Source organism: Trachypithecus francoisi, unplaced genomic scaffold (genome assembly GCF_009764315.1).
Source record: "Trachypithecus francoisi isolate TF-2019V2 unplaced genomic scaffold, Tfra_2.0 Lachesis_group2, whole genome shotgun sequence".
NCBI lineage: Eukaryota > Metazoa > Chordata > Mammalia > Primates > Cercopithecidae > Trachypithecus > Trachypithecus francoisi.
In genome coordinates this window covers 115,869,253-115,891,600 of record NW_022681465.1, presented here as the reverse complement: position 1 = coordinate 115,891,600, position 22,348 = coordinate 115,869,253, and the positions used below count along the sequence as shown (strand labels likewise).

General features: G+C 45.0%; 3 protein-coding genes across 8 annotated transcripts in view; 1 reads left to right on the top strand and 2 right to left on the bottom strand.

The window, feature by feature from the left end:
* MAML1 (mastermind like transcriptional coactivator 1) overlaps positions 1–5,925 on the bottom strand; it is a 50,361-nt gene extending 44,436 nt beyond the window's left edge. Inside the window, exon 1 of the mRNA XM_033178514.1 lies at positions 5,285–5,925. Coding sequence (XP_033034405.1) covers positions 5,285–5,599 — 315 coding nt within the window. The 5' untranslated portion in view covers positions 5,600–5,925. The remainder of the gene's footprint in view (positions 1–5,284) is intronic.
* Positions 5,926–7,762: 1,837 nt separating this feature from the next.
* The window catches only part of CANX (calnexin), a 36,818-nt gene continuing 22,232 nt past the window's right edge, over positions 7,763–22,348 (bottom strand). For 5 of the 6 annotated variants that reach the window (XM_033178520.1, XM_033178515.1, XM_033178517.1 and 2 more), the window contains 7 exons: positions 19,913–20,026; positions 19,136–19,292; positions 15,690–15,905; positions 14,927–15,046; positions 13,931–14,057; positions 12,252–12,331; positions 7,763–10,084 (listed from right to left, as the gene is read on the bottom strand). In XM_033178520.1, coding sequence (XP_033034411.1) covers positions 10,031–10,084; positions 12,252–12,331; positions 13,931–14,057; positions 14,927–15,046; positions 15,690–15,905; positions 19,136–19,292; positions 19,913–20,026 — 868 coding nt within the window. In that variant the 3' untranslated portion in view covers positions 7,763–10,030. The remainder of the gene's footprint in view (positions 10,085–12,251; positions 12,332–13,930; positions 14,058–14,926; positions 15,047–15,689; positions 15,906–19,135; positions 19,293–19,912; positions 20,027–22,348) is intronic. The other variant, XM_033178516.1, reaches the window with a different exon arrangement.
* On the top strand, positions 18,280–18,888 carry LOC117064355 (60S ribosomal protein L18a-like). Its single transcript, XM_033178538.1, has one exon. The coding sequence runs from the start codon at positions 18,310–18,312 to the stop codon at positions 18,838–18,840; it is 531 nt and encodes a 176-aa protein (XP_033034429.1). The 5' UTR covers positions 18,280–18,309; the 3' UTR covers positions 18,841–18,888.

Genomic DNA, 22,348 nt, shown 5'->3' with positions numbered 1-22,348 from the left:
CCCATATGATTACAGTACAATATCTGTTTTATATTCAGAAATATCTACTTCCTGGAAATAATTTGTTATTTTGTAATTCTTGCATGCGTTTGGTCTACAAAATTAACAGCTTTCTTAACTCTTAAAAGGTACACACGGCGTGTTTGGGAGCAGAGAGCTATGAGGTGTGCAGCACACTCTCAGGTGGTTCAGAGAATCAAAGTTTGAGAGAGAGAGAGAAAGAGGCAGAGAGTGGGAGAGAGAACGTGCAAATGATAAGGCAAATGGGGCACAACAGTGACAACAGGTAAATCTAGGTAGTGGGTATCCAGATGTTCTTTGTACCAAGCTTAGAGCTTTTCTCTAAGTTTGACATTATTTACAAATAAAAGGTTAAAAAAGAGAAAGAAACTTCACACACCTAAAACTAAGTAGAAAAGCAACTTCCGGCCAGGCAAGGTGGCTCACACCCATCTCTACATAAAACTTTAAAATCTAGCCGGGCGTAGTGGTGCACACCTGTAGTCCCAGCTACTCAGGAGGCTGAGGTGGGAGGAATCCTGGAGCCCAGGAGTTCAAGGCTGCAGTGCCCTATGATGGCGCCACTGGGTGACAGAGCCAAACTCTGTTTCAAGAAAAAGGGAAAAAAAATGAAAACCTAACAGACTCATTCCTTGAAAATTAGAAGCCGGGCATGGTGACTCACGCCTGTAATCCCCGCACTTTGGGAGGCTGAGGCGGGCAGATCACCAGGTCAGGAGATCGAAACCATCCTGGCTAACATGGTGAAACCCCGTCTCTACTAAAAACATACACAAAATTAGCCAGGTGTGGTGGCGAGCACCTGTAGTCCCAGCTATTCAGGAGGCTGAGGCAGGAGAACGGCGTGAACCCGGCAGGTGGAGCTTGCAGTGAGCCGAGATCACGCCGCTACACTCCAGCCTGGGCAACAGAGCGAGACTCCATCTCAAAAAAACAGAAAAAGAAAAAGAAAGAAAGAAAATTAGAATAGAGAAAAAGCCTGAAACAGTGTTTCTGATTCATCTCTAACAGACTAAGCTGATAGTGGCTAAGAATTTGCTGTGGTGGGATATCCTGAGAAAACAATAACCTGAAGTGAAGTAAACTCTAGCAGTGAATCTGATCTCTTCTCAGTTGTACAAATGTGCTGCGGGTAGTAACTTTGAAATGACCGCCAAAAAGTATACAGTTCACTTGGAAAAAAATTAAGAACTTATAATATTCCTTATGTAAGAAATATTAATGAGATCAAATACATGGAGTTGTCAAAAATAACAATGACTACGAGGTACCTTCTTTCCATCTGTTTGTGCAAAGCTGTTTTCTCCCAGCCAAAATCCTATATACTCAAGGACTCTCTTCCCCCCTGAATTGAAGGCGCCACTGTTTTCTTAATGATACTTATCTTCTACTCCTATGACCCCATTCCAAGACCAAAGAGATGAGCTAGAATAACTTGGAGTCCAAGTGGAAAGTGTCTGTCTTCCTAGCAGAGACACAGAAAAGCACATCCAACTGTAGAGTTTAAACTCAAGAAATCCATAGATCAAGGTTTAATGTGATAAAAAGACATCACCTTAACAGGGCACATCTGATTAAGCTCTGACATTAAAAGGAATGACTGACAAATTAGATTCAAATTCTAACACACTCAGAATTAATTTCTCTTCAAACAGCATGCCCAGTATCCTCCACTGACTCAGGACTAAAAAAAAATCAAACAGGGTCTAAATTCTTAGAATAACTTTAAACAAAAATTGAATCATTACTAATATACCTTGTTTTTTTTCTTTTATTTTTATTTGAGACAGAGTCTTCCTCTGTTGCCCAGGCTGGAGTGCAGTGGCACGATCTCGGCTCACTGTAACCTCCATCTCCCAGGTTCAAGTGATTCTCCTCCCTCAGCCTCCCGTGTAGCTGGGACCACAGGCGCACATCACATGCCCAGCTAATTTTTGTATTTTTAGTAGAGACGGGGTTTCACCACGTTGGCCAGGCTGGTCTTGAACTCCTGACCTCAGGTGATCCGCCCGCCTCTGCCTCCCAAAGTGCTGGGATTTACAGGAGTGAACCACTGCGCCCAGCCCCTACTAATATACTTTTCAAGGAGGGTTCAAGGCAACTATTTGTGTATAAAACTATGATTTTTATGAGCTTTCATTATTTCCTTCAACTGCAATGACCACAAACTACTCTTACAAGTCCTTCCTAACACAGGCTGAGCATGGTGGCTCATGTCTGTAATCCCAGCCACTTGGATCTACGTGGTGGAGGTTGCAGTGAGCTGAGATGGCCCCACTGCACTCCAGCCTAGTGACAAAGCAAGACTCCTTTATAAAAAAAAAAAAAAAAAAAAAAAAAAGCCTTACAAGAGTTGTTACTCTTGAGCCATGAAAGGAGGCTCATGAAGTTACATCATCTTGCTTGAGGTCAGTGTATAGGAGGAGATTACTGAGTAAAGCACTACCAAGTTTATATTAATAACTCAACAAACAGGCACTTAAGATACACCTAAGATGTGTACTACCCAACTGTGAGCCCAAGCCTTCCCTGCCTCCAAGAGCTGACAGTCTAGTAGGAAAGATGTGACCTAAAGTAGTAAGTGATCATGTGCTAAAAATAAATAGCACAGACCGGGCACAGTGGCTCACACCTGTAATCCCAGCACTTTCGGAGGCCAAGGCGGTGGATCACAAGGTCAGGGGTTCGAGACCAGCCTGGCCAACATGGAGAAACCCCATCTCTACTAAAAATACAAAAATTAGCCGAGTGTGGTGGTGTGCGCCTGTAATCCCAGCTACTCAGGAAGCTGAGGCAGGAGAATCGCTGAGGCAGAGGCTGCAGTGAGCAGAGATCACCACTGCACTCCAGCCTGGGCGACAGGGCGAGACTCCATCTCAAAAAACATAAATAGGTCAGGCACGGTGGCTCACGTCTGTAATCCCAGCACTGTGGGAGGCTGAGGCGGGTGGATTATCTGAGGTCAGGGGTTTGAGACCAGCCTGGCCAACATGGTGAAACCCCATCTCTACTAAAAATATAAAAATTATTAGCTGGGCCGGGCGCAGTGGCTCAAGCCTGTAATCCCAGCACTTTGGGAGGCCGAGACGGGCGGATCACGAGGCCAGGAGATCGACACCATCCTGGTTAACACGGTGAAACGCCGTCTCTACTAAAAAATACAAAAAACTAGCCGGGCGAGGTGGCGGGCGCCTGTAGTCCCAGCTACTTGGGAGGCTGACGCAGGAGAATGGCGTAAATCCGGGAGGCGGAGCTTGCAGTGAGCTGAGATCCAGCCACTGCACTCCAGCCTGGGCGACAGAGCAAGACTCCGTCTCAAAAAAAAAAAAAAAAATATTAGCTGGGCATGGTGGCCAGCGCCTGTAGTCCTAGCTAGTAGGGAGGCTGAGGCAGGAGAATTGCTGGAACCCGGGAGGCGGAGGTTGCAGTGAGCCAAGATAGCGCCATTGCACTCCAGCCTGGGCGATAGGGCAAGACGCCGTCTCAAAATAAATAAATAAATAAAATAAATAGCATAGACAATATGTTTCCTAAATGTTTTGACAAAGGAGATTCTTACTGTTGTGAGTTAGGGTGATCAGGAACTAGCTTTAAGGCAGAAGAAAGAGATAAGCTGGGACTGGCAGGGTGGCAGGATTCTGAAAGGCATGGAGGAGGGTCCCACAGGCAGTCTTTAAATTTATGAAATACTGTATTTTCAAGTCCACACTCCTTTCTTTTTATTTTTAAAAGAACCCTGGGGGTGGCAGGGTGAGGTGGCTCATGCCTATAATCTCAGCACTTTGAGAGGCCAAGCTGGAAGAACTCACTTGAGCCCAGGAGTTCAAGACCAGCCTAGGCAATATGGTGAGACCCCCATCTCTAACAGAAAAAACACTTTTTTTATTTAGCCAGGCGTGGTGGTGTGCAACTGTGGTCCCAGTTACTCAGGAGGCTGAGGTGGAAGGATTGAGGAGTCTTGAGCCAGGGAGGTTGAGGCTGCAGTGAGATATGACTGTGCCTCTGCACTCCAGCCTGGGCAACAGAGTGAGAGGAGGGCTGGGAAAGAACGCTGGGAGATAATAAGCCTAACATGCCCCTAGTTTACAGATGACAAAAGTGAAGATGAGAAGCCTTGACTAGTTGATATAATAAGCAAGGAAATCTGAGTGGTTTTTTCCCCTTCTAGCCCAGCAATCAAGTCTAGTGTGGAAGAGAATGAGAAATATAATTCAACCAGAGCAGAGAACCTGTGAGAGACATTAAAAGATAGGTTAGGTCAGACTGGTCCCAATTGCCAAACCAAAGACTCTGAACTTCATCCCTTCAAGCAATAGAAGGATTTCTAGCATTTCGAGAGGAAGGGATAAAGAAACTAGATCCCTAAAGACTGGTTAGTTAGCTAGGGACGGGCACTGCAATAGCCCAGGTGAGAGATAATAAAGGTATGAATTTAAAAATACACAGAACAAACTAGATTTTAACATTTGTTTTAAACTAAAATCCCCAAGAAAACCGTTGAAAAATCTTGTCTCTTTTGTAAATCTGTTTCAGGGAGAAAAACCTCTAACCAACAAATTTCAGGAACATTTACTGAGAGCCCAAAGGGAGTAATAATTGACCAACAATCTAACATCATTAGAGATTTTAAACAGGCCTGATCAATTAAAACTAGAATTGTCAATAATACTGCAGGAATCTCAAGTTCACAAAGTTCAGGCTACCGAAACAAGGAATACTTATATGCAACTCACTGAACATTTTACTAAGTTTTCCAAAAATTTCTTGATTTTCCATTCAGAGAAGTTTGAGTTGGTCAACCGAAGGTCGACTTATTTCCATATGAAAGCCCTGACCCTGCTTATAGCACAGGATCTTGTAAAGGGCAAGGACCCAATAAACATTTGCAGAATAAATGAGGCCAGGCCTACGCTGCAGGAACTCCCTCCATCACAGGCAACTCGAATGCTAGTCTATTTCGAAAAAAGATCTCAACATCCCGGAATGAAGTCTGTAAGAAAAACTCTCCGGTTAGCGTTCGCCAGCCTTCCCAGGTCGGGCCTCCCGCAAGGCCCTCACGGTGCTGTTTTCCCAAAGTAACGCCACCGTGCTACTTCCCGAGATGACAACCTCTCAGCTCCCTGCCATGTTACTCTCCCTCCAGCCAGATCCAGGAGTCGCGGACGCCTGGGGAAGTCTCCCAGCGGCCCGATCCTGGTCAGAGGAAGCGTTTTCGGGAGAGGGGACTGCCGCCCCGACAAGTGCCTTCCCGCGCCCTACTCACCGTGGCCGGGCGGCCGTGCTCGGGGCCGTCAGCGGCGTCCAGGCGCGGGGCCGGGGCGGCGGGCGGCGGGGCCGGGGCGGCGGGCGGCTGCCTGTGCTTGCCGGCGCGCTTGGCCTTAGCCTGGATGCAGCGCTGATGCAGGGCGAAGGTGTGCTGGCGCTCCAGCTCCAGGCGCTCGGGCGACACGGCCTCGTAGCGGGCCTCGCAGGTGCTGTGGTGGCGCCGGCACAGCTCGATGCGCCGGCGAAGGCGCTCCATGACCGCGCTGTGCCGCGGCAGCGCGAACTCCGCCATGGGGCAGGTGGGCAGCACCATGGGCCGCGGGCTGCACGGGCCGGGCCCGGGGCCGGGCCTCTCGGGGCCGGCTGGCACTGCGGGCTTCGCTCCCCGCGGCTACCTCTGTACGCCTCACGGCCGCGCCATGCCCCCGAGGGTAGCGGAGCGGGCTCGCGCGCGGCGGCGGGTTTTCCTCCTGCCCCGCTCGGCCCGACCCCCAGCCGGCGCTTGCTGCCCACCTCAAGCCTCGGCCTGTTCCCACCGCCCCGGCCCCATTGTTTTCCGCGCTACCTCCGCGGCCGCCATCTTAAAATTGTTTTCGGGCCTCTCGGAAGAAGGCGGGGCCTCGGTAAGAGACCTAGTGCGTCACGGCTGATGAGCAGGGGCTCCGGCCAATCAGAGAAGGAAGAACCGGCCGCCCGAGGGCGTGGGGACGAGCTCGCAAGAGGCGCGCTCGGGCTCCAGAGCGGTATTTAAAAGGAATTCTCAAGCGAAGGGCGGAGGGAAGCCCCTGGGCGGGCCTTAGTCCTGGGGGCGTAGCTAAACATGACTGACAGGAGGCGGCTATTGGTTTCCTGCACGTCGCCCGCTGAAGGCAGGTCCTTCCGGCTCCCCCGAGGAACTGGGAATCGGGCAGGCCGGTGCGGCGCAGCTGGCCAGTCCCCGTCGCCCACCTGGCGGTACAGAGACCTTTCTTTTTATATTTCAAATTTCGACTTTGATGAACTCTAAGTAACCATGCTATTTTAACTTCAGCCGTTTTACTTTGACCTTATTCCTTGTATCCAGCCCCATAATTGGTCAGAATCGTTTAGTGAGCTGGTCGTTTCCTCTTGCACCATCCCGAATCACTGGTAGTCAGTTTCCACCTATTTATAAAAGCCCGAGCAAGTTTCCAAAGTGCAGTATTACTCACTACTTAAAAAAAAAGTCCAGAAGATGTGAGCAAAAGCATGCAGGAGTCCAGCTCCGTTAGAGGGAACTGGAAATGCAAAGGATGACGTTTCACTGCAACCTCCGCCTTCCGGTTCAAGCGATTCTCGATTCTCCTGCCTCACCCTCCCGAGTAGCTGGGATTACAAGCATGAGCCACCACGCCCGGCTGATTTTGTATTTTTAGTAGAGACGGGGTTTCTCCATGTTGGTCAGGCTGGTCTCCAACTCCCAGCCTCAGGTGATCCGCCCACCTCGCCCTCCCAAAGTCCTGCGATTACAGGTATGAGCCACCGCGCCCGGCCAAATACGGTCCTTTAGGTAAAACTGAGTTACTCAACAAAACCAAACCAAGACAAGTTATGCCCCATAATTAAAACTAATAGGCAAAGGGGAGTAGAGAGACTGGAGCAATGAAAACAGTGTTAGTACTAAAACTAGGTAGTGATGCCAAAGGATATCAGGAACTGTAGATATTGGCACTCTAATTGCTAAAAGGTTCAGCAGCAGGTGGCAGGAGGCTGCACACTGAGATACACCATCGGTAGCTCAAACATTTGTTACTCTAGCTTTTTAGCTCATGAGGTTTTATTTTAAAATGAAGAGAACAGTCAAGTATGTCTTCATACAAACGCAGCAGAAAAATACAAATACTAATGTTTTAAATGGAGAAGGTGGGCCACCAAGGCAAAAGTGCCATAATGCAGTCCAGCTTTTTTTTTTTTTAGCATTCAAACATAGAACTTTTACACCAGAACTATTTCATTAATAGAAAAAATAGTAACTAGGAGCACTACATTCTGTGTACATACTTTTCTTCAGTATGTAACCTAAAAATTTAATAGCACATAAAAAAACTGGGCTTTCAACAATATCCCTGAAGTATTTAAGTATACGTAAAATATGGAGTCTGATTCTGAACAAAGAATTTTCTAATAAAAATTTCAAAGTTCAATGGTTCCCCTAAGTCTTAAAGAATATTATCTACAAATTACCAGTAGCATTCCCTCCTTTTCTGAGCTGCTGTCCACACTATTATACAACAGAAACTACTGCACTGCAATCATGTGGGCAGGAAGAGGAAAGGGCTAAACGTAAGAGACTGCATCAAACTCATGTGGTGAGACAAAGTCATTATTTCACTGTCCATAATAGTTTCTGCATATTAGTGAACTTTCACATAGTGGCCAATTAAAGGAAGATCAACCCATTTGAACATAGTAACACACACACATTGAAGGTTACTATGAAGAAATTCAGTCAAAAGCAGACAGTTAACACAGGGCTTTAATGTAACACCATTTAGTAACGTGACAAATTGAAAAGTGAGGAGTACTTTGTGGACAAGAAAATGGAGGAACACATCTGATGGAAAGTGGGCATTTGACAACAATGGAACAGGTAACCAGCATGTATAATCATAATATAAGTGTCTTTTTAAGAGCTGGAAGCTGCTGCTGGTCTTTCGTTAATATGTCAGACATTTAATCAGGAAGCTGGACCTTCAAAAAAAAACTGAAAAAAGAACCAAGAAAAGGCATTTTTGTTTTGAACAAACTTTACTAAATAACCCTGGAAAGGCAATGAACGATCTGACAATTTAAGCTCTAATGATTTAAAGCTCAGCTAGAAGAAAGTGAGGCGTGACATATACTGTCAACGGAGGGTGAAGGAGGCAGATTTCTGGAAATGCAATGATCCCACACATTTGCTTCAAGGAGAAACCTGTAGACATATTTTCAGGTCTTGCTAAGTAACAACTGTTTATTTATAATCAATACATCTGGGAAAGTCTGCTATGTAGCTAAGGTCACTGTGACCACAGAGCAACAGATGAAAAGGAAAAAGCACTGAACATTCAGCAAGAAAAATACATCCCATCCTCTAAAGAATTTAAGTGAACCAGTTTAAAAAGAAAAAAAAATACAAACAGCCTTCATCTTTTACAAATATATTTCCTTCCCAATATCTTCCCAATATAAACACTGTGGAGTGTTTATATAATCAGTGCAAGGAACAGTATCATCGGTACATCTGAAAGCCTCTAAAGAACAACTAAAGCTAAAATAACATCTAACTCTGAATACGTTTCAGTGTAGAGTAATAACAACATTATTACACTATAGTGGTGTGGGAGAGGCTCTGATAGCACCCATCTGCATTCCGCATGAAAAAACAAACCTAAGATCACTTTAAAAATTCTACAAGCCACATTAAAAAAAAATTTGAACAGGACTGCTTTATTGTGTAATTTATGACACAACTGTTACATGAATTGCAAATGAAGGCTTAAAATATTTAGCAGCTATAAAAAAAAATCAGATAACTCATGCTTCATGTCACTCCTCCCACAAACACTTCTAGTCTGTTCAGCTGCAGTCAATTCTGTATTGGCTCACCTGTGAATTAGACTTCTAAAGTCTTTACACAGAGTAAAAGAAATGGATAAAAATCTAAGATTGTATTCTATTCTGTACTTTGACCCTGGAAAAGTATGGGTCTGCTTAAAAGAAAGAAGAAACATACACGTAATCACAATAAAGCTTAACATTATGCAGGGCTTATAATCATTTTCAGCAACGGACTGCAAACTGCACTGTGAAGAAAATGCATAGCAGAGGAGAAAGCTGGGGATTTGAGGAAATAGGTAAGGAAAACAGTGTCAACACAGTGGAAGAAGTGATGAAGACATCTACTCCGGAGCTCACGTGCCATGCCCTGCTAGCATTCCTTAACAAGCCACCTGCTCCAGAAGGCCACAGCCTGACCCTCCCAAGTGCAGTATGAATGCCCAAGTGCCACATGAAGCCACCTCCTCCACTACCTGCAAAGCTGTCTGGGAACTGAGCTACAGAACACACGCGCTTTCTGGTCTAACCAACATCAAGTGAAAGATTTTTTTTCTTATATATCTATTTTTAATACAACTTAAATGCAACTTTTATATAAATTTGGGCTTCTATTCAGTCCCTCTCCTCAATTTCCTTAGGAGGAACTGAGTAATGGAAGCAAACAAAACAAGATTATAACCACAAATGACTGCACTTTAAACGTGATTATCAATTTTGAGGGACAGAGATGTGAATGTTTTACAATACCAAACTTTAAAAAAAATCTATTATAAAAACTGCAACTCATCTCCCTAACATTTTTAAATGATGGTATTATGTTTGCACAAACAGATTAATACATTAAATTAAACCAAGATCTTAAAGACTGGCAAAGTTCTATCATTCTATTTTAAAAAACAAAGATGTTAAAAAAAAAAAAAAGGAAGTTAGTTTGCCTCATGTTACATTTCACAACCATTATGTTAAATGTTTTCTTTTCTACAGAAACAGGGACCTTTATATCACAACTGCAAGTATTTACTGCTAGATGTTTAAAGTTACACAGACTAGTGTTCAACTGGAGCCTGCTGATGGTGATGTCTTGAAGTTTTCTGAATTTCAATCTAAGGTGTGCCGGGTCCTCTCCTAGGACCACTCTTGCAGGGGGTAGGGAGAGGAAATCACAGATCAAGCTCTTAAGATTGTTTCACTCTCTTCGTGGCTTTCTGTTTCTTGGTGATCTATTCAAAATTTCATCCTCCTATTGATTGAAAAGAAAAGAAATTCACTATAATTAGCACATTTAAAACATAATAAAAGTTCACCATATTTTCTTTTTTTCTTTTTTTTTTGTTTTGAGATGGAGTCTCGCTTTGTCGCCCAGGCTGGAGTGCAGTGGCCGGATCTCAGCTCACTGCAAGCTCCGCCTCCCGGGTTTACGCCATTCTCCTGCCTCAGCCTCCGGAGTAGCTGGGACTACAGGCACCCGCCACCTTGCCCGGCTAGTTTTTTTTTTTGTATTTTTAGTAGAGACGGGGTTTCACTGTGTTAGCCAGGATGGTCTCGATCTCCTGACCTCATGATCCGCCCGTCTCGGCCTCCCAAAGTGCTGGGATTACAGGCTTGAGCCACCGCGCCCGGCCAGGTTCACCATATTTTCAAGATCAGCCAGGCTGAGGGTAACTTATTTGAGGAAAAAATGAGAAAAATGATTAGAAGAAAATGCACCAAGAAGAATGGTTGTCTCAGAGGTGGTGGAATTATTCCTACTTCAGTTTAGTCTTTATTGTTTTCTATCAGCATCCACTTTTCTCAATCTAACCCATAAACATATTCTTAAAAAAGGATCAGACACTGTGGTTTCTTAATCTTGCTTAAGTGATTTCTTAATCTTGCTTAATCCCAAACAATCTACTGGGCTATGGCACACTCGCCCCAGTCTGAGGGTAAGAAACCAAGGATTCATGAAGATGGAAGGCTATCCAAGTAGACTGACTCCAAGGCTGCTGCTCTTTGTACTCTATCACAAGTTGCTAAGATTGTAAACTACCCTATGAAAATACTCCTTTTTTAAAAAATGCGCCAGCAACTTTTTAACATGTGAGGCAGTTAGGGGGAAACATGGTCTCTACTTTTAAGAACTGCATTCTAGTTAAGACAGAACATATCCATTGAAAATATACAACAGATACAGATAGCAATGACCTTTATTAACAGGAAGGCAGAGTTGTAGCTGGAAGTAAAACCTGAGGAGAGCTTTCCAGGAGAGACCAGACTGAGACACAGAGGTGCTGGGAGAAGGACTTTAGTAGGCAATGGTACAGACAATGACTGTTCCCTTTCTCTCATACTCTATCCAATCTGCCACAAAACCAAGATCCAGAACCCTAACTAGTTCTCATACCCTCTGTTCCTCTCCTGTCACCCTTTGTGGGGCCACCATATCTTTCCTAGATGATTACAGGAACCTCCTAACTGGTCTCCCTGATTCTCACTGGTATACAGGAAACACAGCAGACAGTCATCATCCTGTGACAACTGTGTCCAGTAGCCTGTGATGGTTGCCTGCTTCACTAGGAGGGAAAGCCAAGTCCACACAACAGCCTGTCTAACCCGGAGCCTTCTCCACCCTTCTTTTATCCACTCTGTCCACTCACCATACTGGCTTTGTAGACCACTTTAGGCCCTCAATACTGGCTGTTCTCTCTGCCTGGAATGCTCTTCCCACTTACATCCCCATGGAAAAGTTCTCTATCTCTTTCAAGTCTTTGGTCCAGTGTCATCTTTCGAGTAAGGTTTTTAACATGGTGACCCGCCCTACCTCTAGCACTTTTAATACTATTTCCTGTTTTAATTTTTCATAGTTTCTCACTTCCTAATATGCTGTATTGTTTACTTCCTTACAATGTTTACTGCTCATTGCCTGTTTCCCCCAAGTAGAATTTAAGCTCCCTAAAGGCACGGTATCTTTGTCTGTCTTATTCACTGACAATGCCTACAACAAAATGGGCACTCAACACACATCAGGTAAATGAATGAATGAACCAATCTATGGATAACGGGGACAAAAAGTTTAGAACACAGTGATTTGTATAAGAAATACTTTTCAGGGCACTGTGAGGAGAGGCAAATAGACTGTTAATGACCCGAAGTTTCCTTCTTAGCAAGCATTTTATTATCCCCCTACAACCTTCTGCTTATTCCAGAAAATCATTTTCAGCTAAAAAGATACTTTGGAGAGGCAGACGTAGCTTAAAATTATCAAACAAAACACTGACCGGTATCACAAAGAATTCCACTTCAACAAAATTGGTTTTAACAGAACTTTTACTGCCATAAGCCACTCTAAACTACCCTATTGAAATATTCCCTTTAAATACATGTACCTTAAACTTGGAAAAACAAAATGTGTGACCCCTTTCCTTTACCTCTGCTTTAGGTTTTCTGTCTTCCTCCTCTTGACTGACAGTGCCACCATCTTCTTCAGCATCACTTTTCTGTTTCTCTTCTAAGACAGAAGTTAAACAACTGAGCAAAACCTGACTATTTTTGGTGATTATACATTAGCATTAGAACAAATCTCTAGATCTACAACACTTTTTTTTTCTTGAGATGGAGTCTCGCTCTGTCACCCAGGCTGCAGTGCAGTGGCGCGATCTCAGCTCACTGCAACCTCTGCCTCCAGGTTCAAGCGGTTCTCCTGCCTCAGCCTGCCGAGGAGCTGGGACTACAGGCGCCTGTCACCTCACCCGGCTAAATTTTTGTATTTTTAGAAGAGACGGGGTTTCACCGTATTAACCAGGTTGGTTTCGATCTCCTGACCTTGTGATCCACCCGCCTCGGCCTCCCAAAGTGCTGGAATTACAGGCGTGAGCCACTGTGCCTGGCCAACAACTTTTGTTTTTAAGAGACAGGATCTCGCTGGGTGTGGTGGCTCACGCCTGTAATCCCAACACTTTGTGAGGCCCAGGTGGGAGAATCACTTGAATCCAGGAGGCAAAGGCTGCAGTGAACCAAGATCCACCACTGCACTCCAGCCTAGGCAACAGGGCCAGACCACATCAAATAAATAAATAAGTAAATAATAAATCAGCTGGGCATGTGGTCCCAGCTACTTGGGGATGGGGGAGGCTGAGGTAGGAGGATCACTTGAGCCTATAAGTTCGAGGCTGTGGTGAACTGTGATTGTGCAATTGCACTCCAACCTGAATGACAGAGTGGGACCTTGTCTTAAAAAATAAAAAAGAGGCCGGGCGCGGTGGCTCAAGCCTGTAATCCCAGCACTTTGGGAGGCCGAGACGGGCGGACCACGAGGTCAGGAGATCGAGACCATCCTGGCTAATACAGTGAAACCCTGTCTCTACTAAAAAATACAAAAAACTAGCCAGGCGAGGTGGCGGGCGCAGGAGAATGGCGTACACCCGGGAGGCGGAGCTTGCAATGAGCTGAGATCCGGCTACTGCACTCTAGCCTGGGCGACAGAGCGAGACTCCGTCTCAAAAAAAAAATAAAATTAAATTAAAAAATTAAAAAAAAAGAGGCCGGGCGCAGTGGCTCACGTCTGTAATCCTGGCACTTTGGGAGGCCGAGGTGGGCAGACCATGAGGTCAGGAGATCAAGGCCATCCTGGATAATGCGGTGAAACCCTGTCTTTACTAAAAATACAAAAAAATTAGCCAGGCATAGTGGCGGGCGCCTGTAGTCCCAGCTACTCGGGAGGCTGAGGCAGGAGAATGGTGTCAACCCGGGAGGCAGAGCGTGCAGTGAGCCGAGATCGCACCACTGCACTCCAGCCTGGGCGACAGAGCGAGACTCCATCTCAAAATAAATAAATAAATACATACATACATACAAAATAAAAATAAAAAAGAGAAAGAGACAAGACCTCACTCTGTTGCTCAGCTGGAGTGCAGTGGCACTATCCTGGCTGACTACAGCCTCAAACTCCTGGGCTCAAGCGATTTTCCTGCTGCAACCTCCCAAAGTGCTAGGATTATAGGCTTGAGCCACCATGCCTGGCTAAAAACAATCTTTAACTTGACTGTAAAGGTTTAACGACATCGTAGGGTCTTGGCTTAAAGCAGATTTTCTGGACTCTATTTCTTACCAAGTTTCTCTTCTCCCTCCTCCTCCTCATCTCCCTTGTCCTTTTCCTCTTCCTTCTCTTCTTCCTCTTCCTTCACATCCGGCTGAGGTGCATCAGTTTTCTTATACTCCATAGCACTGGTCTGTTTCTGAAATGTTCCCCAAAGTACAATTTTGTTTACATGTTCAGGTATTATGTTATATAATTCCTGAATGCCTACAGGCAAAGTTCTGTTCCAGGCTGTATACAGGGATAAATATATAGAAACGAATAAGATGTAATTCCTACCCTGAAGAGTGTGTGTGCACATGCGTGTGCGTACATGCGCTTATGTGTTTCAAGGTAGAATAAAAACAAAAGGGCCAGACAGGAAAATACGGGTCAAAAAAAGGTGACTGAGGCACAGATACAAAGAATAGTGTCAGAGGATAAGGCTGGAAAAGGAACTTGGGATCCAGTTACAAAGTGCTATGAATGCCAGATGAAGCATAATCCTCATTTAGTAGAAGTAGAGGGCCAAAATAAGACTTCCTTTTTTTATGATAGCACATGCAAAAAAGGCTAGACAAGAAAAACTAACAATAAGGCTGTGGTACCCCAACATACTGTTTTCAGAGTGGGGAAGGTGAAGGCAGAATGGATAATGAGGAATCAAAGACTGAATTTCAAAGAATAGAAATAGGTATGCCAGCAGGAAAAGCTGATTATTGCCCAAGTGACTAGTTTTATATCGAAGTTTATTGTTTTTTTTTTTTAGAAAGCCGCTGCCGAACATTATGGAGAGTAATAGATTGGGATAAATAATAAAAGCAACTAAGGGGCTATAAATCCTGTTCCCATCTGGGCACAATAAATGGCCACTGAGGAACAGTAAGTAAGGTTTCTGAAGTCATCACCAAACATGGCTCAGTCATTACTGAGCCACTACAAAGAAAACCTCAGGCAACATTTCTTAGTTATTTTTAATAATCACCAGAGTGATGTCTCTAAAAGTGATTCTAAAAACAAACTTCCTACCTTTCCAGAACAGCAGAAGAGGATAACCAGGAACACGGGCAGGGCTACAGTTAGAATATAGACCACCCACAGCCACGGGCGCTCTTCAGCTGCCTCGATCATCTGCCCCACAACGCCTGGCTGGAAAACAAGACAGGACTGGCTGAAAGTTCCGGCTTTTGACACCAAACATAGACCGCGTTGTTCTTCCACAGTTTAGTTATGGCACGGCACTACACAGGAGCTTCTTTTTCAGAGAAAATGTTCATTAAATGTAAAAAAGAAATTAGAGAAAGCCTCCATCCTCTTGCTCTCCCTATAATCAAGGTGATTTCACTCTCATAGGTGCAGAAGCTGGCTTCTACATCACCTGCAAAAGGCTCCCCAACCTCAGGGTCCGGTGAATTTCTTATCTCAGTATCCCTGGCTCTCCAATTCTTAGGGTGGCCACATGACCAGTTGTTTGACAATTCTGTATGTAGTGTAAACCGAGATTCAACATATAAGAGTGCATTAAAATATAGCCTAAATGACAAATTTTGAAATATATACCCAGATAATAAAAAAAACCCCTGAACATAACACAGGTAGACTCTAAAGCCACTACATTAGACTAATGAAACCATGCCCCAAAGCCAATGTTGTGTCTTCTAGAGGCATATATATGGTTGTACTTTTTATGCCAATATTGCCAAATGAAGAAAAAGATAAACCTTAACACAGACTTTCACAAAATAACAGCTCCTTACAATAACATACAAATGCACCAGCAGCAAACACGAACCTCAGCAGCCCCATCAGCAGCTTTCTTCAGGCCCCATCCATCATTGGCCCAATCATCGACTACTCTTCGATCAGCACAAATGATAAAGTTGTCAAAAAAAATGTCAGAGGTCATGGACCACAGCTCCAAACCAACAGCACTAAAGGGAGTCATTCTGAAAGGCTCCAGGTCTTCAAAGAAATCTGGATTTGGTATTTTCCTGGGTTTCCAGATTCCCTAGAAAAAAATGTTTTAGAAAATGATTTCAGATAATGATCAACAAAAGTTTGTGGTGAATCTACTGTAAGAGAAATTTTGCATGAACAATTGAGAGAAATGCCAACTTCATGAAACTTGAAATAAGCAACAGGAAAATAAATAATAAATGCTACAGATTATTTTACACACTCTGCCTCTAAGATTGCAGGACTCCAACTACTTCCAATTTCTACTATCACCCATGACCTTGGTCCAAACCAACCCCTCAAGTTCCTGGCACATTCAACAGCCTCCACTCTTACCAGCTGCTAATGAGAATGGGAGCGTAAGTCAGTACATACTTCTTCAGTGGTGATTTAAAATAAAACATACATGATCATCAACCAGCTATTCACTTCTAGATAACTACCTAGAGAAATACTTACAACATACACCCAGATATGTACAAGGATTATTACAGCAGCAGTGACTCTGAAAGCAAAAGTGACAATCCACCTAAATGGCCACCAACAGGAGAACTAAAGGGCAACTTCTTTTTCACTGCAACCTCTGCCTCCTATGTTCAAGTGATCCTTGTGCCTCAGCCTCGTGACTGAGCAGCTGGGACTACAGGCGTGTGCCACCATACCCAGCCAATGTTTGTGCTTTTAGTAGAGATGGTGTTTCACTATGTTGGCCAGGCTGGTCTCGAACTCCTGACCTCATGTGATCCACCCCCCCCTCAGACTCTCAAGTGCTGGGATTACAGGCGTTGAGCCACTACACCCGGTCTAAAGGGCAACTTTTTTAAAGTAAAATTTTTATTTTATCTTATTGCTTGACTACACAATTAAAAATACATTCACATAACATCTTTAAAGACTATGAGGAAAAAAAATTTACAAACAGAAAAACATATATTAGTATATGTATATATACATAGACTATGCAAAGATCTTGCTGCAATGTTTTCACAGTATCAGAGCAGCTTCTCCTGTTTCTCTATATCTATATACATATGTTAGTATATGTATATAGACAAAGTAGAAATTAATGATTATAAATAATTTTAATTGCCACTCTTTGTAGAGATTATAAGTAATTTTACTTAACTAGAAAGATAAAAAGAACAGGCCGGGCGCGGTGGCTCAAGCCTGTAATCCCAGCACTTTGGGAGGCCGAGACGGGCGGATCACGAGGTCAGGAGATCGAGACCATCCTGGCTAACATGGTGAAACCCCGTCTCTACTAAAAAATACAAAAAAAAACTAGCCGGGCGACATGGCGGGCGCCTGTAGTCCCAGCTGCTTGGGAGGCTGAGGCAGGAGAATGGCGTAAACCCAGGAGGCGGAGCTTGCAGTGAGCTGAGACCCGGCCACTGCACTCCAGCCTGGGCGGCAGAGCGAGACTCCGTCTCAAAAAAAAAAAAAAAAAAAAAAAAAAAAAAAAAAAAAAAAAAAAGAAAGATAAAAAGAACAAAAGTCTGAGGATGTACATTTCTGCATGAGGCCAAAAGCTTCACAACCTTACTACTTGTATCCTTACCATCTCCCCTTTGGGCCTCAATCTTTTTATAGTTGCAAGCATTGAGGCCAAGCAGTGAGCTGATTTGTAGTCAAGATGCCGACTCATACCCACAGTCCTCTACCCACCATGTCACAGACTGTCCAGACTCAGCTGTGGATCCTATGGCTGAAGCAACCCTGGCACCCAAGAGCAGGGTACCCAAATCAACAGTTTTCCATTTTTCTTTTCCTTCTGTTTTTAAATATAGTTACAAAGGAATTATGAAAGTTATTCTTGGCTAGGCACAGTGGCTCCCGCCTGTAATCCCAGGACTTTGAAGGGCCGAGGCAGGTGGATCACCTGAGGTCGGGAGTTCGAGACCAGCCTGGCCAACATGGCGAAACCCTGTCTCGACTGAAAATACAAAAAATGAGCCAGGTGAGGTGGTGCACGCCTGTGTTCCCAGCTACTCGGGAGGCCGAGGCAGGAGAATCGCTTGAACCCAAGGTGGAGGTGGCAGTGTGCTGAGATTGCACCACTGCACTCTAGCCTGGGCACTAGAGTGAGACTCAGTCTCACAGAAAAGGAAGTTGACCGGGTGCCGTGGCTCATGTCTGTAATCCCAGCATTTTAGGAGGCTGAGGTGGGCGGATTGCGAGGTCAGGAGTTTGAGACCAGCCTGGCCAACATGGTGAAACCCCGTCTCTCCTAAAAATACAAAAATTAGCCAGGCGTGGTGGCAGGCACCTGGAATCTCAGCTACTAGGGAGTCTGAGGCAAGAGAATTGCTTGAAACTGGAAAGCAGAGATTACAGTGAGCCAAGATCACGCCACTGCCCTCCAGCCTGGGTAGAAGAACGAAACTCCGTCTCAAAAAAAAGAGAAAAAGTTATTCACTCCAGCTTTTGCTGGTGGCGGCGAGAGCGGAGAGGACGCCATGAAGGCTTCTGGCACACTACGAGAGTACAAGGTGGTGGGTCGCTGCCTGCCCACCCCCAGATGCCACACGCCGCCCCTCTACCGCATGCGAATCTTTGCGCCTAATCACGTCGTCGCAAAGTCCCGCTTCTGGTACTTCGTATCTCAGTTAAAGAAGATGAAGAAGTCTTCAGGGGAGATTGTCTACTGTGGGCAGGTGTTTGAGAAGTCCCCACTGCGGGTGAAGAACTTCGGAATCTGGCTGCGCTATGACTCCCGGAGCGGCACCCACAACATGTACCGGGAATACCGGGACCTGACCACTGCGGGCGCTGTCACCCAGTGCTACCGAGACATGGGCGCCCGTCACCGCGCCCGGGCCCACTCCATTCAAATCATGAAGGTGGAGGAGATCGCAGCCAGCAAGTGCCGTTGGCCGGCTGTCAAGCAGTTCCACGACTCCAAGATCAAGTTCCCGCTGCCCCACCGGGTCCTGCGCCGTCAGCACAAGCCACGCTTCACCACCAAGAGGCCCAACACCTTCTTTTAGGTGCAGGGCCTTCGCCTGGGTGTGCCCCAAATAAACTCAGGAATGACAAAAAAAAAAAAAAAAAAAAAAAAAAAAAAAAAAAAAGTTATTCACTCCAGTTTCTAGGTTTATCTTTGCAACACCTCACCCAATAAGTTCTCTTTCAACTTAGGATGTCTACCTTCTGCTTTTAATTCAATAGCTTGAATATAATGAACCACCATAATGACCAACCTGGCAGCCTGATTCTAGATAAAACTTCTATCTGAATACAAACAGATCAATGAAAGCAACTCAACCATCAAGAGGCACAAACCTGGTAACTGGGATTGTCAATCATAGGAGGCTTCCATTTGCCTTTATAATTGGGGTTGTCAATCATAGGTCGCTGCCAGACACCACATCCAGGGGCTGACTCGCATTTAGGGTTGGCAATCTGAGGAGCCTCCCATTCTCCATCCATGTCTTCATCCCTATGGAGGTACAAACAACAAATTATAAACAGGTTCTGTGATGCAGGACTATAAACAGCTGGCTGGCCCAGGGCTGCCAAGATCCTGCTGAAATGTTTTCACAGTATCAGACCAGCTTCTCCTGTTTCTGTTTTTCCAGTAATAACAGTTTTTGAGGACAAATATATTTTTTAAAAAAGAAGAAAATATAATTAAAATTGTCAAATTCTACCCTGAAATTGGGGAACTTGGCTATATTTAAGTATTATTTGACTTCAATAAAAACAGGTAACTTATGCTGGGTGTGGTGGCTCACGCCTGTAATCCCAGCACTTTGGGAGGCCAAGGCAGGCAGATCACTTGAGGTCAGGACTTTTTAAGATCAGCCTGGCCAACATGGTTAAAGCCCGTCTCTACTAAAAATACAAAAAATACAAAAATTTGCCAGGTGTGGTGACACACACCTGTAATCCCAGCTACTCGCAAGGCTGATACAGGAGAATAGCTTGAACCCAGGAGGTGAAAGTTGCAATGAGCTGAAACTGCCACTGAACTCCAGCCTGGGAGATAGAGTGAGACTCCATCTCAAAAAAACAAACAAAACAACCTATGTAATTAAAAAAGTTAACTGAAGTTCTTACCAGTCCTCAGGTTTCTCTGCGTCTGGATCAGGTACATACTCGGGCTCATCATCTAACCAGCCTTCAGGTTTTGTGGCCTCTTCATCTGGAATCTTAGCAGGGGCATCTTCATCCCTTAAACACAAAAGAAAAAGCCAATTATGCCAATGCTGGTCACAGTACAGTACCACTTTGTGGATCAGAACAGAGTATTCTAAAAATATTTTGGTTTTCATCGCAAAATTTTAAATAATTCTTCTTAGAAAATTCTTGTAAATCATATGTCTGCTAAGGGTCTAGTAACTCAATAACTCTTTACAACTCAATAATATAAAGACAACCCAATTTAAAAATGGGCAAATGATTTTAATAGACATTTCTCCAAAGAAGACATACAAATGTATAAATATACAATACAAACATATAATAAGCATACGAAAAGATGCTTAACATCATTAGCCATCAGGGAAATGCAAATCAAAACCACGATACCACTTAGTACCAAGATGGCTATAATAAAAAAGACTCATAAAAACAAGTGTTGGAGAGAATGTAGAGAAACTGAAACCCTCATACACTGCTGGTGGGAAAGTAAGATGGTACTGCTGACTTGGAAAAAAGTTTGGCAGTTTCTCAAAAAATTAAATAGTTACCACATGACCCAGCAATTCCACTTGTAGGTACATATACCCAAGAGAAATGAAAATATATATCTATACTAGGCAGAGTGGTTCATGCCTGTAATCTCAGCACTTTGGGAGGCCAAGGCAGGAGGATCACTTGAGGCCACACCAACCTGGGCAACAAGCTGAAACACAGTCTCTAGTAAAAAAATACACAAGGCCAGGCGTGGTGCTCACATCCGTAATCTCTGCACTTTGGGAGTTCAAGGCGGGCGGATCACCTGAGGACAGGAGTTCGAGACCAGCCTGACCAATATGATGAAACCCTGTCTCTACTAAAAAACACAAAAATTAGGTCAGGTGCAGTGGCTCATGCCTGTAATCCCAGCACATTGGGAGGCCAAGGTGGGCAGATCACCTGAGGTCCGGAGTTTGATACCAGCCTGACCAACATGGAGAAACCCCATCTTTACCAAAAATACAAAACTAGCCAGGTGTGGTGGCACATGCCTGTAATCCCAGCTACTCAGGAGGCTGAGGCAGGAGAATCACTTGAAACCGGGAGGCAGAGGTTGCGGTGAGCCGAGGTCGCACCATTGCACTCCAGCCTGGCCAACAAGAGCGAAACTCCGCCTCAAAACAAAAAAGAGAAAACATACACAGCCAGGCACGGTGGCACATGCCTGTAATCCCAGCCCTCTGGGAGGCCGAGGCTGGTAGATCACTTGAAATCAGAATTTTGAGACCAGTCTGGCCAACATGGTGAAATCCCATCTTTACTAAAAATATGTTTTTTTTTTTGTTTTTTTTTGAGACGGAGTCTCGCTTTGTCCACCAGGCTGGAGTGCAGTGGCGCTATCTCGGCGCACTGCAAGCTCCGCCTCCCGGGTTCCCGCCATTCTCCTGCCTCAGCCTCCCGAGTAGCTGGGACTACAGGCGCCCGCCACGGCGCCCGGCTTTTTTTTTTGTATTTTTAGTAGAGACGGGGTTTCACCGTGGTCTCGATCTCCTGACCTTGTGATCCGCCCACCTCGGCCTCCCAAAGTGCTGGGATTACAGGCGTGAGCCACCGCGCCCGGCCAAAAATACAAGTATTTTTTGTAGTGGTGCACGCTTGTCGTCCCAGTTACTTGGAGGCTGAGGCATGAGCACAGTGGTGCACGCTTTTAGTCCCAGTACTTGGGAGGCTGAGGCATGAGAATCGTTTGAACCTGGGAGGCAGAGGTTGCAGTGAGCCGAGATCATGCCACTGCACTACAGCCTGGGCGACAAAACGAGACTCTGTCTCAACAAACAAAAAACCCACAAAAATTAGCCAGGTGTGCATACCGGCAGTCCCAGCTACTTGAGAAGCTAAGGCGGGAGATGATCGCTTGACCCGATGAGGTGGAGGTTGCAGTGAGCCATGACCGTACCACTGCACTCCCACCTGGGCAACACAGAGACCATGTCTAAAGAAAAGAGATCAGGCGTGGTGGCTCACGCCTGTAACCCAGCATTTTGGGAGGCTGAGGCGGGAGGATCCCCTGAGGTCTGGAGTTCGAGACCAGCCTGGCCAACATGGTAAAACCCCGTCTCTACTAAAAATACAAAAATTAGCTGGGTGTGGTGGCACGCACTTGTGATCCCAGCCATTTGGGAGGCTGAGGCGGGAGAATCACTTGAACTTGGGAGACAAAGGTTGCAGTGAGCCATGATCACACCACTGCACTCCAGCCTGGGCAACAGAGCCAGACTCCATCTCAAAAAAAAAAAAAAAAGCAAGAAAAGAAAAAGCATATTTATATAAAAACCAGTACATGAACATTCATAGCAGCATCATTCATAATCACAG